The following is a 13,834-nucleotide window of genomic DNA, read 5'->3' as shown; positions in this document are numbered from 1 at the left end:
ACTAAAATAAAAATTACAGTAGAACCTCTCAATAAGGGACACTAAGGGGACCAGACATTTTGTCCCTTAAATAGAGGTGTCCCTTATTCGGAGGTGGATGAATTGGTGCATGCTGTGTACTAGGTAGTATAATATCACAATAAGCATTAACTATTAACGCTTAAGATTAAATACTGAAAACGTCTCATTATGTTAAATAAAATTCATTATTATACAAATGCCTAAGTTTATATTATTTTATAAAGAAAAATTTTATCAAAAATTTTGTAATGGCAAAGATTTGTAGCATACAGAAATAATTTTGAAGTCATTCATTACATGCTTTATGTTATGTAATTTACAATGTAATACTATGTGAATTACAATTAATGTTCAAGTTTTTAGTTTTATATACAAAGCTTATTAGTTGTTGAGCACTCTCCGTCGACCCTGAACCTACTTGAATAAATTGTTGAGAGGACAAACCATGCATGTTAATTTCAGCAAGTTTTTTTACAACACATTACTTGTTTCCTTCACATGTGTTTATGTCAATTTTTTAGAGAAAAAGTGAAACTTGAATTCTAGTAAATTCACTTTTTCTTTTGCGTTTATACATTATTTTTTCCATTTTTTTGCTTTGTGACTGTCCCTTAAACAGAGTGTCCCTTAATTAGAGGTAAATATATGGAAGTCCCTATTCAAAGGGACTGGGACCAGAAAAAATGTCCCTTAAATGGAGGTGTCCCTTATTCGGAGGTGTCCCTTAGCAGAGGTTCTACTGTATTATAAAAAAATCATCGGCAGCGTTAAATAGGTATATTTTTGATGAAATTAGAAATCATTGTTAAATTAATTCTTCTGTTTTTACTGTAAAAGGGGTGTGACAGAAAAGCTACACTTTTTGAAGAATGACCCGTATGTGTACATAGGAATGCATGCACTACATTTAAAAAAAAATGTTCAAATATCATTTCCTTGATTAGTATTTTGAGATGGTTGGTTTTTAATGCTCTTCAAAGATACATTATGCTAAAAATAAATTCATTTTTATTCTAGGCTTTATCTTTGTCCTTACTGGAGTATCCAATTCTTAACTCCTCAGTTGACCAAAAGTGTGAAAACATCGTTTATAAGGTGAGAATTCAGAAGTTAGGAATAGCATTATATTTACGAGGAAACTTTTGAGAGATAATGCAACTTTTACTGTATGATTTGACATGACTGATATTTACTTGAAAAACACCGCCAGCTCAGTCATTTCCAGCCGAGGACTGCAGTTTCGTGCTTATTAGCACTCATCAGCCCGGCATAGGAAAGTGACTGAGCTGGAGATGGAAAACCTCTTGAGGAAGCCAAGAGTGTGAAACAAACTGGTAGCTAATATAGAATTAGCAGACCAAACGAGTGACCGAAGCAATGGTTCGGTTCAACTCGAAGATTGAACACGAGGCAAGGTATATTCAGTAAATTACCGCCCATTAGCCAGGGCTAAAGCAGAAATACGTGAAATACACCGCCAGCTCAGTCATTTCCAGCCGAGGACTGCAGTTTCGAAACTGCAGTCCTGGCTAATGGGCGGTAATTTACTGAATGACTGATATTATTCTGTTAATTTTTCCCATGAACTTATTTATCAGTTCTCAATGGTAATGATTTGTCAGTTGTTTTAAATATTTTCATTTTAGAAATGTACACTTCGCAGCTCAAAGCTTTTAGCTAATATTTTTCAAGTCTAAAGATTGCTGCATTTATTGATTTAAAAGGAGGAGAATTAATCAGAAGTGCACTCATAGAATAAACCTTCCACTTTTTCCTAAATTTTTCTTGATTTTTATAATTTAGTACCAAAATAGTACTGTACTGTGTTGCTGTCAGTTCTCTAAAATCTGGGCAGTTCGAGTCCATGCAATCAGGGCTGGATTTGGAAATGTGGAGGCCCCGTGGCAACAAAGGAGTGGAGGCCCCTAATCATAGGGTTCGAATAGATCATCATATTTTCGAAACTATGCAATACTTTGATATATATCCGAATATTTTGATATATATGTATATATCCGATATTTTCAATCAGCACTTTAATAGTTAATACATCCTGAAGTTACTGCTATTTTTTTTTCATATTATTATAATTTATAGGGTAGAAAAAACGTAAAATTTGCTGACCCGTGAAAGGATATTTTGTGAAAATTTTAATGTGGGGGCCCTTTTGTTGTGGAGGCCCCGGGACAGTAGCCCCGCCTGCCCTCCCTTAAATCCAGCCCTGCATGCAATTTACAGGTTTTAGAATTTTGTAAATGTCAGGTCACCGATTTGTTAATGTATATTCTAATATTACATTTCACAATTATTGCCCTTTTTTTCATAAAAAAAAAGGATCATTCATATATTATAGAAAATATACTATAGCACCTAATAAAACTACGCTAAAAAGCAAGATTTTCACAAAAATATTTTAGTTCAAACCATTTTTAGTTTGTTGGCAGCTCTTGTTTGCTTGAAGATTCTGCTCTTGTCTTTACTTTTTAGTGTCAAGTATGTAGTTGACACATTTAAATATGTATTATTATGTTTAAGAAAGAATACATGTTTAAGAAAGTAAATGAATAAAGTGGAAATAAATTCTCTAAAATGACAGATTAATCAATAAAAGCTGTCATGTGGCGACAGGAAAGAAAAGCCTAAAAATAATTATGATTGACTTTTAACTCAAATTATATTCATGCAAAGTAAGCCTCAAAATAAAATTAAGACTTAAATAGAAATCGATTCCTTCTTTTTAACAATCAAAATATTAGATCCATCTTAAAATTTCTCAATCTGTCTTGCTAATTTTTTTCAAAATAGATACTAGTTGCTTCCTTGGCGGCTAGTATGTTTACATAAAAAGGTATAATGTAACTTTTTTTGATCATTTTTGTCTGAAGCTCATGATCCATTATTTCCACATCCAGGCATCTCACAACATAGGCATTGCCATGGATACAGAACAAGGCCTGATTGTGCCAAACATAAAGAATGTCCAGAATCTCAGCATCCTACAGGTGGCTTCTGAACTGAACAGGCTGCACCTGGCGGCCATCAAGGGCTCTATACGGCAGAACGACGTCACAGGAGGGACGTTTTCCATATCCAACATTGGAGCTGTAAGTGATTTTTTTTTTTGTTTCAGGGGACTGATCTGGTTTTTTAAGGTTATAAACAGGAAACCTCTCTCCTATCAGCTCAAGCGTGAATACTGTGTATATGATTAACCACTTTTACCTTGCTTTTGGATTCATATTTTTATTCCCCAATTTATTAAGAACATAAGAAGCAGTACACCCATCTTACTTTTAAATGCATTCTGTTGCTACGAGGGTTAATCTTTACTAATAATAAAGCTGAAAGTCTGTGTCTCTGGATCTCTGGATGTCTGTTATACGTGCATAGCGTCTACACCGTTCGGCCGATTTTCATGAAATTTGGCTCAAAATTAGTTTGTAGCATAGGGGTGAGCACCTCAAAGCAATTTTTTGAAAATTCGATTTGTTCTTTTTCTATTCCATTTTTAAGAACATTTTACCGAAGAAGTTATTCTAACTTGGATGAGCAAATTACCATAACATAGACAAGTAAATTACTGTAACATGGATGAGCAAATTACCATAACATAGGCGAGAAAATTACCATAAGGTGGATGAGCAAATTACCATAACAAGGGCGAGAAAATGAACATAGCAAATTGGCAAGAAATTCATCATCCATTATTTGTAAATATGCATGCGAACCAAATAACCTTTTCATTTTCTACTACGGGCAAAGCCGTGCGTGTACCACTAGTCAAATATAAACAGGAATTTCTTTTAAAAAATTGTTTGTATCAACCAAAAATTTTTTACACCAGCTATCCTTTTTCTACATAGTGTCCTTCCTCTAATACACATTTTTCATATAAAATTGCCAAGTTTTTGATGCCGTCGTGATAGAAAGAAGAGGAACAAGTGAAGAGGCAATTATGCACAAACTCCTCTATAATTGCATCATCATCAATTTCTTTGTCCTCCTAGGTCTTTTTTGAGTGTTCCAAACAAATGGCAGTCACAAGGCAATAAATATGAACTGTACTGAGGGGTTTCAGCTGCGTCCGATGAAAGTTCTAAAATGTTTCTTGCTTTAAAGCGGCAGTATGTCGCCTTGCATTTTCTTAGAGAAAAATGACATTACTTATCGCTTGGCGTCCTCGTCTGCTGAGATATGCAGCTTCTGCTTCATCCAAATGATGACATTAGTCGCCTGCATTAGTTGTCCTTTGTCAATAATGTCATGAATAGCAACAATGTTGTCTACAGTGATTCTTGTCTGCAGTCTCCTTTCATCAGATTTGTTTTTTACAGCGGCAATGTTTTTTTTTTTATCCTACTCATATGCTCGAGTGTGAAAAATGTTTCTTTTACAAACAGTGCATGAAACAGGCTCCAAATTTCAGAGGGTTTGGTGTCTTCTTTTGTGAGAAATTTAATAATGATGCGTTGCGCGACAGAGGTATGCACTTCTTGCTTATTCTTGGCATACTGAAGTAGCCCAGATCTCCAAAGTGTGTACAAATGCAAAAACCTTTCTTCAGATATCCTCACTAACATATTGGCAAAGTACCACCCCAGATTTATTACTAACAACAGCCTTAGAATCAAATTCCGATTTATATTTGGTCTACCCTCGTATATGGCAACATACCATCTGAGGATCAGTCAATAAATAACGACACAAAGGCTATAAAACAGATTTAAAACCGACATTCTTCAAAAATACTAACCAAAATTGTTTGAACACTTATACCCCACCACGAAAATAGTTGCATAATTCCATGCTCATACAAGTCCTTTGGCTGCTCCTAGCACCAATAACGCATGCACTCCTTTACTTCATCGTCCAAATGAAATCGTTGTCCCCAAAGTGCCTTCTTGAGTTCCCCAAAGATGTGGGATCATATGGGGATGGATCTGGACTATAAGGAGGGTATACGCCCAAAATGTCGCGGCCAAAATGTCGCGGGCCAAAATGTCGCGGCCAAAATGTCGCCGTCCCAAAATGTCGCCGTCCCAAAATGTCGCCGGTCCAAAATGTCGCCGTCCCAAAATGTCGTCGGTCCAAAATGTCGCCGGTCCAAAATGTCGCCAGTCCAAAATGTCGCCGGTCCAAAATGTCGCCGGTTCAAAATGTCGCCGTCCCAAATGTCGCCGGTCCAAAATGTCGCCGGTCCAAAATGTCGCCGTCCCAAAATGTCGCCGGCCTAAAATGTCGCCAGTCCAAAATGTCGCCAGTCCAAAATGTCGCCAGTCCAAAATGTCGCCAGTCCAAAATGTCGCCGGCCCAAAATGTCGCCAGTCCAAAATATCGCCAGTTCAAAATGTCGCCAGTCCAAAATGTCGCCAGTCCAAAATGTCGCCAGTCCAAAATGTCGCCGGCCCAAAATGTCGCCAGTCCAAAATGTCGCCAGTTCAAAATGTCGCCGGTCCAAAATGTCGCCGGTCCAAAATGTCGCCGGCCCAAAATTCGCTAGTTCAATTGGTACGAAAAATTTAAATGTACGTCGATGCTTTTCAGCATAAAAGTTGCGAAAGAATATTAGTTGCCTTTCAAAGTAAGTTCCTTCAAAAATTCCAAACGTTTTCTCCTGTCTTAATTCGTAAGCATCAGATAAATTCCAGAAAATTAATAGTTTTCAGAAAAACATACGTTTTTCTGTATACTATTAAGAACGTAAACATGCGAAAGGCTGCTGCAACGGATTTCTCTTTCTCGTTTAATCTGATTAATAATAATACTCAAGATGTAAAGCAAAGGACCAAGATGTGACGCAAGGATTCAGACAAAAAATTGGTATGGAAGTAAAACTAAACTGTTCTAAAGGCGAATGAAAGAATAGTGAGGCGCTATGTGAATATGGCAAGAGAATAGGCGGTTTGTATTTTTTAGCGTAATGAAGTAAAAACAAATAACTCCTTCACTCTAGCATATTATTACCTTAGCGACAAGTCAGTAATTTAGGGGATCAGGCGGAATGGCCCCCGACTTTGAATTTTTTTTTTATATATACAAGTGTAAGTGCTTTTTATAACAATCCTATGAAATTTGCATTGGTTATATGCCCGTTATCCTCCCTCTCCCCTTTCACTAGAAAAATTCGAAATCACGGGCCAGGGTGGAAATCAAGTAGAAAGGTATCTTAATGAAATTTAATTTTCTCATAGATTTTTTAACATTACCCTAAGAACTGTAAAAAAAAAAAAAAAAAAAAACTGTACGTTTTCAGTGAGATATACGTTGGTTAAAGTAAGATCAAAACTGTTCTGAGACTTTTTCTGGAAATGAAACTGAAGAAGTTTAACAAGACTGCTCGAGACCTTCCTCTGAGAGGACATTTGTATGTCCTTTGCGACCGGGATTTTGGGACAGCAAAACAAATGTTTAACAGAGATGACAGATTATTGCCGTGGAAACTCTGTCTTATGAGTAAATTTCTGAAATTACGTCGAAATCTTCACCGTCAAATCTTTTGAAATCAATGAAACCCGTAATTGCTAAAACAGGTGTCTTTCACTCAGATTTTTGAAAAACGACTCTACGCGATGACAAATATTTTCAATTCTCAACATTCATGAAATTTATATATTCGATAGAACATCAAGGGGGACAATTTCAGAACAGCTATTTTATTAGAGGTTTTCAAGAGGATACTTTCATGCTTGCGAAGTAGCGCTTGTCAGCTGAATCACATTTTCCAATTTTAAATAGAAAAGAAAAAATTTCACAATGTAGGGTGAAATAACTGATATCAATGAGATTATTCAGATCAATTTTGACCTAGACTTATTTTTAAAATGAGTTTCAAAAAGTAATAGTTCTAGCTCAATATAGCTTGGTAATTCAGAAAGAAAAGAATACTGATAATAATAATAATAAACAAATAAGTTTTTCCCTCTCAGAAAAAAATGCTGTTTTAATTATTGAATTTTTACTACGCAAATTGTATAAGAATGCAAACTCAGTTTTTATTTAACACCCACGCTAGTTAAAGTGCTACAAAAATGAGAGGAATACACGGCTAATTTAGATTTTATTGATATCTTGCTCAACCTCTCATATTTAAATTCAGTATATTTTTCATTGTTTATTTAATTACACTGACTCACGTAAACGATTACGAAACTCAACTTAGAACGAAAATAAGGCTTGTTTTCGTTTAATTACACTTGCATACTACATTTTTGTATGAATCCTCGCATTACTTCTTGAGATATAGCAGTCACATAAAACAATTAAAAATATTCGGTGATCCATCTTTTTGGGATGACTGAAGCCAAAAATAAATGAGCAACTCGCCCTTTAAGATATACCTGTAGACCAAATTTTGTCTTAACCCTTGTACAGTAGACCCTCGTTTTACGCGGGTGTTATGTTCCACGGAAATGCTGCGTAAATCGAAACCGCGTAAATTGAGACCTAATATCAAAAATAGGGAATGGGTTCAAAATAGGGATTAGGTTCCGTAGATAAAAAAATACTTCATTCTAGTGATGACTAATTGTATGAAAAGTTTAATGTGTACTTATATCGATTTTTATGCAGAATATGCATAAAGAAAACAAACTAATTTCGTGTTCTGTTTATGCAGAAGAGCTGGCTATGATAGTCTTTTGGTAGTCATTAAGAATTTTTCCTCTAATTCTTTGATGAGCATTAACGCATCCATGACCACTTGCGTCATTTCCTTGATAAAATCTTCCTTTACTAACAAATCAGAAAAAAGATAATTTCTATTGTCTACGAATGGTTCAAAATTTTCAATGTGAGCGTTTTTGGTTGTGTGTCACCGGAGTCGGTATCCTCGTTGGTTTTGACCTCCTTTGTCACTCCTAAAAGCTCTTCTTCCAGTGAGTTCTGAACTGTGTGAGTTTAATCACTTTACTTCTATAATGGAAAAAGCTCTGGAACCAATCGCATAAAATGTCTCCAAGGACCCAAGTTCGATTATTAGCACGCCAAAATGCAGTTAGTTACGAGTAATCTGCAATCTATAGGAGCTTGGGTTTTGAAAGAGAGGAAAATGTTACCTGTTTGCATTGCCGCATCAGCGTAAAACCGAAACTCATCTGTGTAAATAAAATAAAGGTGTCAAATCTTCAACCGCGTATAATCGAAACCGCGTAAAATAAACCTGCTGAAAACGAGGGTCTAGTGTATTACTTTTTGAGATATATCAGTCACAGATAAAAAAAAAAAAGAAAGGAAAAAAAAAACATTCGATTGCTCCACCCTCTGGTGTTATTGGCCCCAAAATCTGTCCCCCCTGCTGCTTCCTAACATTTTATTTGATTCCGTTCATCATTTTTTGAGCAATGACAGTCACGCATATCGATGAAAACGTTCAGTTACTCCACTATCTTGAACGAATTGACGCAAAAAAACCACGCAGCCCTAAATCATATATGGGTACTTGCGGGTATCGTTCGAATTCTTACCACAGGTTTTGACGTAGAATGGCCCCAAAAAATCGGTCACATACAAACGCACACTATTCTTGAAGAAAAGTTTTAAAAAATTTATCGAACGTCAGAACTGAACGCCGTCAGAACGTTTTACAGTTGGTAGATAGCGAGTCACAAGAAATAAGATAACGTAACGCTTGTATTCTATTTGTTTGCTGAAAAACAGCCGAGAGTTGCGAATCAAAACGGAATAATCTTTTTAGAATTCATCAAGAAACTCAGTTAGTTCAGTCCCATTTTTAACGAAGGCATTCATTAAAGGCAGTAATCATTTATTCTGCAAAATTTGGTGTTAAACAGCATTTTTGTACATTTGCATTTTTCTTACCAACTGAATGAGCGAATTTTGGTTCTACGACATTTTGGAAAGGCGACATTTTGGCCCGGCGACATTTTGGCCCGGCGACATTTTGGACAGGCGACATTTTGGCCCGGCGACATTTTGGACAGGCGACATTTTGGCCCAGCGACATTTTGGCCCGGCGACATTTTGGACCGGCGACATTTCGGCCCGGCGACATTTTGGGCCGGCGACATTTTGGCCCGGCGACATTTTGGACAGGCGACATTTTGGCCCGGCGACATTTTGGACCGGCGACATTTCGGCCCGGCGACATTTTGGACCGGCGACATTTTGGCCTGGCGACATTTTGGACAAGCGACATTTTGGACCGGCGACATTTTGGCCTGGCGACATTTTGGACAAGCGACATTTCGGCCCGGCGACATTTTGGACCGGCGACATTTTGGCCGCGACATTTTGTCCCGCGACATTTCGGTGGCGACATTTTGACCCCAAACCATAAGGAGGTGGTTCAGGATTTCCCTCATAAATTTCCTTAAAAGTTCTTTTTTTGCATTGGCTGTGTGTGATCTTGGTAAACTTTCACTTGCTGCCATTGGGTTACACAACAATGCTAGACCATCGTCAACAGAGAAACTTTTCTGCAGTCTCTGGATGTGATACCAGGATGTTGGTATTTTGCATATAGTTTTGCATTGGCCCTGGCTTAAGGGGGCTAACTCAAAGCTTAATAATTACTAATCAAATAAATCACTATCAAACTTATTCAATTATTGCATCTTTTGAATAAAAAAGTTTTTTTTTTGAGCAATCACATTGCTTATTGTTCTCATTTGACTGTTTTGATGTTCCTATGATTTTATTTCCCCCCCGCCTCCCTCTGCAGCATCACCGTCGACCGGCCTCACGATGCTGCTCCTATAGCGAAAACCGTCTCCATGTTGCGTTCATATGCTACACACACGGTCATACATACACAACTACACACACACATACACACACAAACACATACACTCAAACACATACATACACTCACACACAGACACAAACACACACACAAATACACACATACTCACACACACACAAATACACATACCCCATGCACATATATACACACACATACCCACACACTCATGCCTAAACACAAACACACGCCTACAGGCACATACACACACACGCCTGCACAGACACACACACACATACCCACACACACACAAGTACACACATACCCACACACACACAAATACACATATATACACACACATACCCACGCACATGCCTGCACACAGACACAAACACACACCTACATACACACCTACATACACACATACCCACACACACACACGCCTGCACACACGGAAAAAAACACATGATTGCGAAAAACATAATTGTAATTCAAGATGTCAAAATTCAAATTATTATTTTTATTTGTTTTTGTTTTTTATGAAATTGAAATTTTTATATTCATATGTATTAATTCCTTTTTAAATTTAGATTGGTGGAACCTATGCAAAACCTGTAATTCTTCTTCCTGAGGTCGCTATTGGAGCAGTAGGAAAAATACAGGTAAGTTGGTTAAAGTAAAAAGAAAAAAGAAACACATGATCATAATTAAAATTGTGATAAGAAAATAAAGATGGGATCAGCACAGTTTGAGACAGATTATTGATATCTGTTTTTGGATGCTAACCCACCCTTTCACACACCGTCTTTAATACATTTTTAAAGCTATGTTCAAATTTCATTGAATTCTTTAGAAACTACCTAGTAGATTAGTATTTCCCAGTAAATCAATCCTCGGCCGACCATAGAATTCTGCTTAGAGTAATTTACAAACTAGATAAGTATGTTATAGGTGCTTTATTTACACACCCCTAGCCCTCCCTAATAACCTCCCTATTCTAACTGAAGTAATGTAAGAAGATATCATTACGGAAATAATCAATACAGCACCAGGCACTTGAAAATACTTAAATAGATTATTACAATCACCTTTTTTTTTTTTTACAAACAAAGGTTTAGCTTATCTTGTATCAATTGTTCACCATTAAAACACAGAAAAGAATCCCATCTGTTAAATTTTGTTTAAAAGAAAGTATTTAATTTTTTTTTAAAATTAATTTCCTCACATTTAAGTGATATTATTTCCCAATCATTTTTGTAAAAATTAGTATCTATAGAAGCTATGGGGCTGTGACAGCCGTTTATGCCAGGGCCGATTTCTTTAAGCAATCTGCCACTGTACATGCCTTCCCTTTTATGCACAGAGAAACATTAGTCACTGATCTTTGTCTTCAATAAAAATGTTATGTTTACCATGTATGGATTGTTCTTTTTTTTTTTCGGTGACAAAAGTTTTGGAAAAGAAAGAGGTAAAATATGATCAAACCAATTAAACAATATTCGTTTTTATTGCTTGATTAAAATTAAAACTGGCCCATGATTTTGATTTTTTTCCCCCGGGAGTGGTTAGTGAAGGATGTATACTAAATGCAAATTTTATCTGAAAACAACAAAAACCGCACAAACTTGAATGGTTAAGCATTATTTTTCCAAAGCTGGGGAGGGGAGAAATTGGCCCCCACTGATCCTCATAAAAGACGTGCCTGAAACAAAATTTATGTTGAATGCTAAAAATACATAACATAATACAAACCCACTAGTTTACTTATTTCGTTATTTATTTCTTTTAATTATTTTGTTATAACTTTTATGTTCCATATTTAAAAACAAATTTTATTTTATAGTTCTGCATTTTCAGTCTTTTTCCTTTTTTTTTTTCAAATTCAAACATCTGCCCCTGTTTATGCAAGAATGCATGTCAGCTGCTGATTATTTTTAACTAAAACTAATTTAATATTTGCTTTGCTTTTGTATCATAGTTTATGACAACAGGAGCTGAAAGTGTTAGTATTTTCAAAGGATAAATGGATCGCAAAGGAATTATTTCGTTTTTGACAAAACAAATCTTTAACAAAAATGGTTTTATTGCACCAAAATAGGAGTTTTATTATTATTATTATTATTATTATTTATTTATTTATTTTTTTATTTGCGATCGCTATATTGCATTTTATTCTTTCAAACTTAACATTTTTATTACTGTATTGTTGAAAAGTGTTTCTGTATCTGGATTTTATTTTCATATTTTTGTAATTAATATCTTTGTTTCCACCAGTTTATTTTTCATACTGATGATTGTCAGCTTGTTTCTTTCGTTTTGTTTTTGCGACTCGGTCTTTCATTAAATCCTTTTAATACTTCAAAAGCACTGTTATTTTATTTTTGGGACAATTTTAAATCAACAACACTGTTAGTTTATTTTACATTAGGAATAAAATTTATGCTAAATTTGTTTCTTCTTGACGTGTGTGTAGTCCTATCTCTTCGTCTTTTTTCCTACCTTTTTAAGTGATTTCTTTTCCTACTTTTCCTACTTTTTAAATTTTTGATTCCTTATTTCCTACTTTTCCCCCCAAAAAAACTACTTTGGGGTCTGTTTAATTATGTCAAGGGACAACACTCCCCCCCCCCCTGGAATTAATTTTCTAAATTAAAATGCTAAAAGCCTATTTCTTGGCTTTTTCTTGATGAAGTTAAAGGATGGTATGGGGTTTAGGACTTACCATACCATCGGGGTTTAAAAAATCTCCCACAGAAGTTATTTGAAATTGAAGTTCCAAAAACAATTTTGGATGATGTTAGAGGGAATGGATTTGGGACTCGTTTTGCAGAATTGGTAGAGATTGAAGTCCTTAAACCAAAGTTTAAGATAATCTTAGAGGACGTTAGGGGATCAGGTTCTCTAGCATGAGAAAGGGGGGGGGGGGGTTCAGCCCCATAGCTCTTCTTCTAGATTCGCCATTGTGCTCAAGGATTGATGCTACTCTAAAATCAAGCTACTTTTCCCCTATGTATTTCAATTTTTCAACTATGAAATGAAATGATAGGGATAATGTTGTGACCCCCTAATAAATGCTTCCCGACCACCTTGGGAGTTGCGACCCACAGGTTTTGAACCCCTGATCTAGTAGGACAGGAGACAGGACTGAATAGTGGATGATCAACAATTGATTTTACGCATGACATGTGGCATTGAAGGAATGTGAAAATAAGCTTTAAGTACTATGTTTTCAACAAGTAAAACAAATGTTTATAATTTTAGGCATTTAAAATGTAGAAAAATTCAAAAAAAGAAATATCTTTTTTAAAGGTTTTTCTTACCTTTTTCTCTTAAGGGAAAAAAGTTTTGGGATTCTGAAATTAGTTATCCCATACCATGGGCACCCATATGCAAAATTGTAAGGCGGGGCGACTCAGATATTTTAACCATGGTTTAGCAGGATATTTTCCTCATGGAAGCAGATTTCAGGACAGATTAGAGTCATTAAAATTTGACATTTTTAATAACTTATTCATTAATGGCTGGAAAAGAAATGTTTTTACATTTTTGCAAAGAAAAAAGTACTAAAAGCAAGGAAGCTCTAATTTCTAAGGGGGGGGGGGGGGGCTCGAGCCCCCCGTGCCCCCTATATGGGCGCCCTTGTCCCATACTGCATGCACAGTTGACCTTAATCTAAAATGTAAGAAAATTTAATGTTTCACCCAGAGAACTAATCGTGACACTGTGTTTTGTTGTAGGCTCTTCCTCGCTTCGATGAGAATGACAGAGTGGTGAAGAGACACATCATGCAGGTGAGCTGGTCTGCGGATCACAGGGTGATCGACGGCGCCACCATGTGTCGATTCTCTAATCTCTGGAAATCCTATCTCGAGAGCCCCGTGACCATGCTCATGCACCTCAAGTGAGACCGCGGGCAGTGCTACGATTCACTCCCCTGTGAAGTTTTCTCCTTTTCCTTTTTCCCCGTTGTAAATCTGTAAGTTTTGCATAAAAGATATTGAACCGTTTCAGAAGAGGTATTCATATTCCTCTGATTGAGTTGTTTGCTAGAAAATACTTGAAGTTTGAGACTCGTTCAATCTCAGTAATACACTTATTGATGCATAACAATGCATG

The 13,834-nt window shown here is 36.2% G+C and overlaps 1 protein-coding gene across 1 annotated transcript in view; it reads left to right on the top strand.

The window, feature by feature from the left end:
* The window catches only part of LOC129223940 (lipoamide acyltransferase component of branched-chain alpha-keto acid dehydrogenase complex, mitochondrial-like), a 49,479-nt gene extending 35,856 nt beyond the window's left edge, over positions 1 to 13,623 (top strand). Inside the window, exons 8-11 of the mRNA XM_054858323.1 lie at positions 1,039 to 1,116; positions 2,934 to 3,125; positions 10,309 to 10,380; positions 13,456 to 13,623. Coding sequence (XP_054714298.1) covers positions 1,039 to 1,116; positions 2,934 to 3,125; positions 10,309 to 10,380; positions 13,456 to 13,623 — 510 coding nt within the window. The remainder of the gene's footprint in view (positions 1 to 1,038; positions 1,117 to 2,933; positions 3,126 to 10,308; positions 10,381 to 13,455) is intronic.
* The last annotated feature ends 211 nt before the right edge of the window (positions 13,624 to 13,834 follow it).

Source organism: Uloborus diversus, chromosome 6, assembly GCF_026930045.1.
Source record: "Uloborus diversus isolate 005 chromosome 6, Udiv.v.3.1, whole genome shotgun sequence".
NCBI classification, from domain to species: domain Eukaryota; kingdom Metazoa; phylum Arthropoda; class Arachnida; order Araneae; family Uloboridae; genus Uloborus; species Uloborus diversus.
This window is presented reverse-complemented; position numbering and strand designations above follow the sequence as displayed.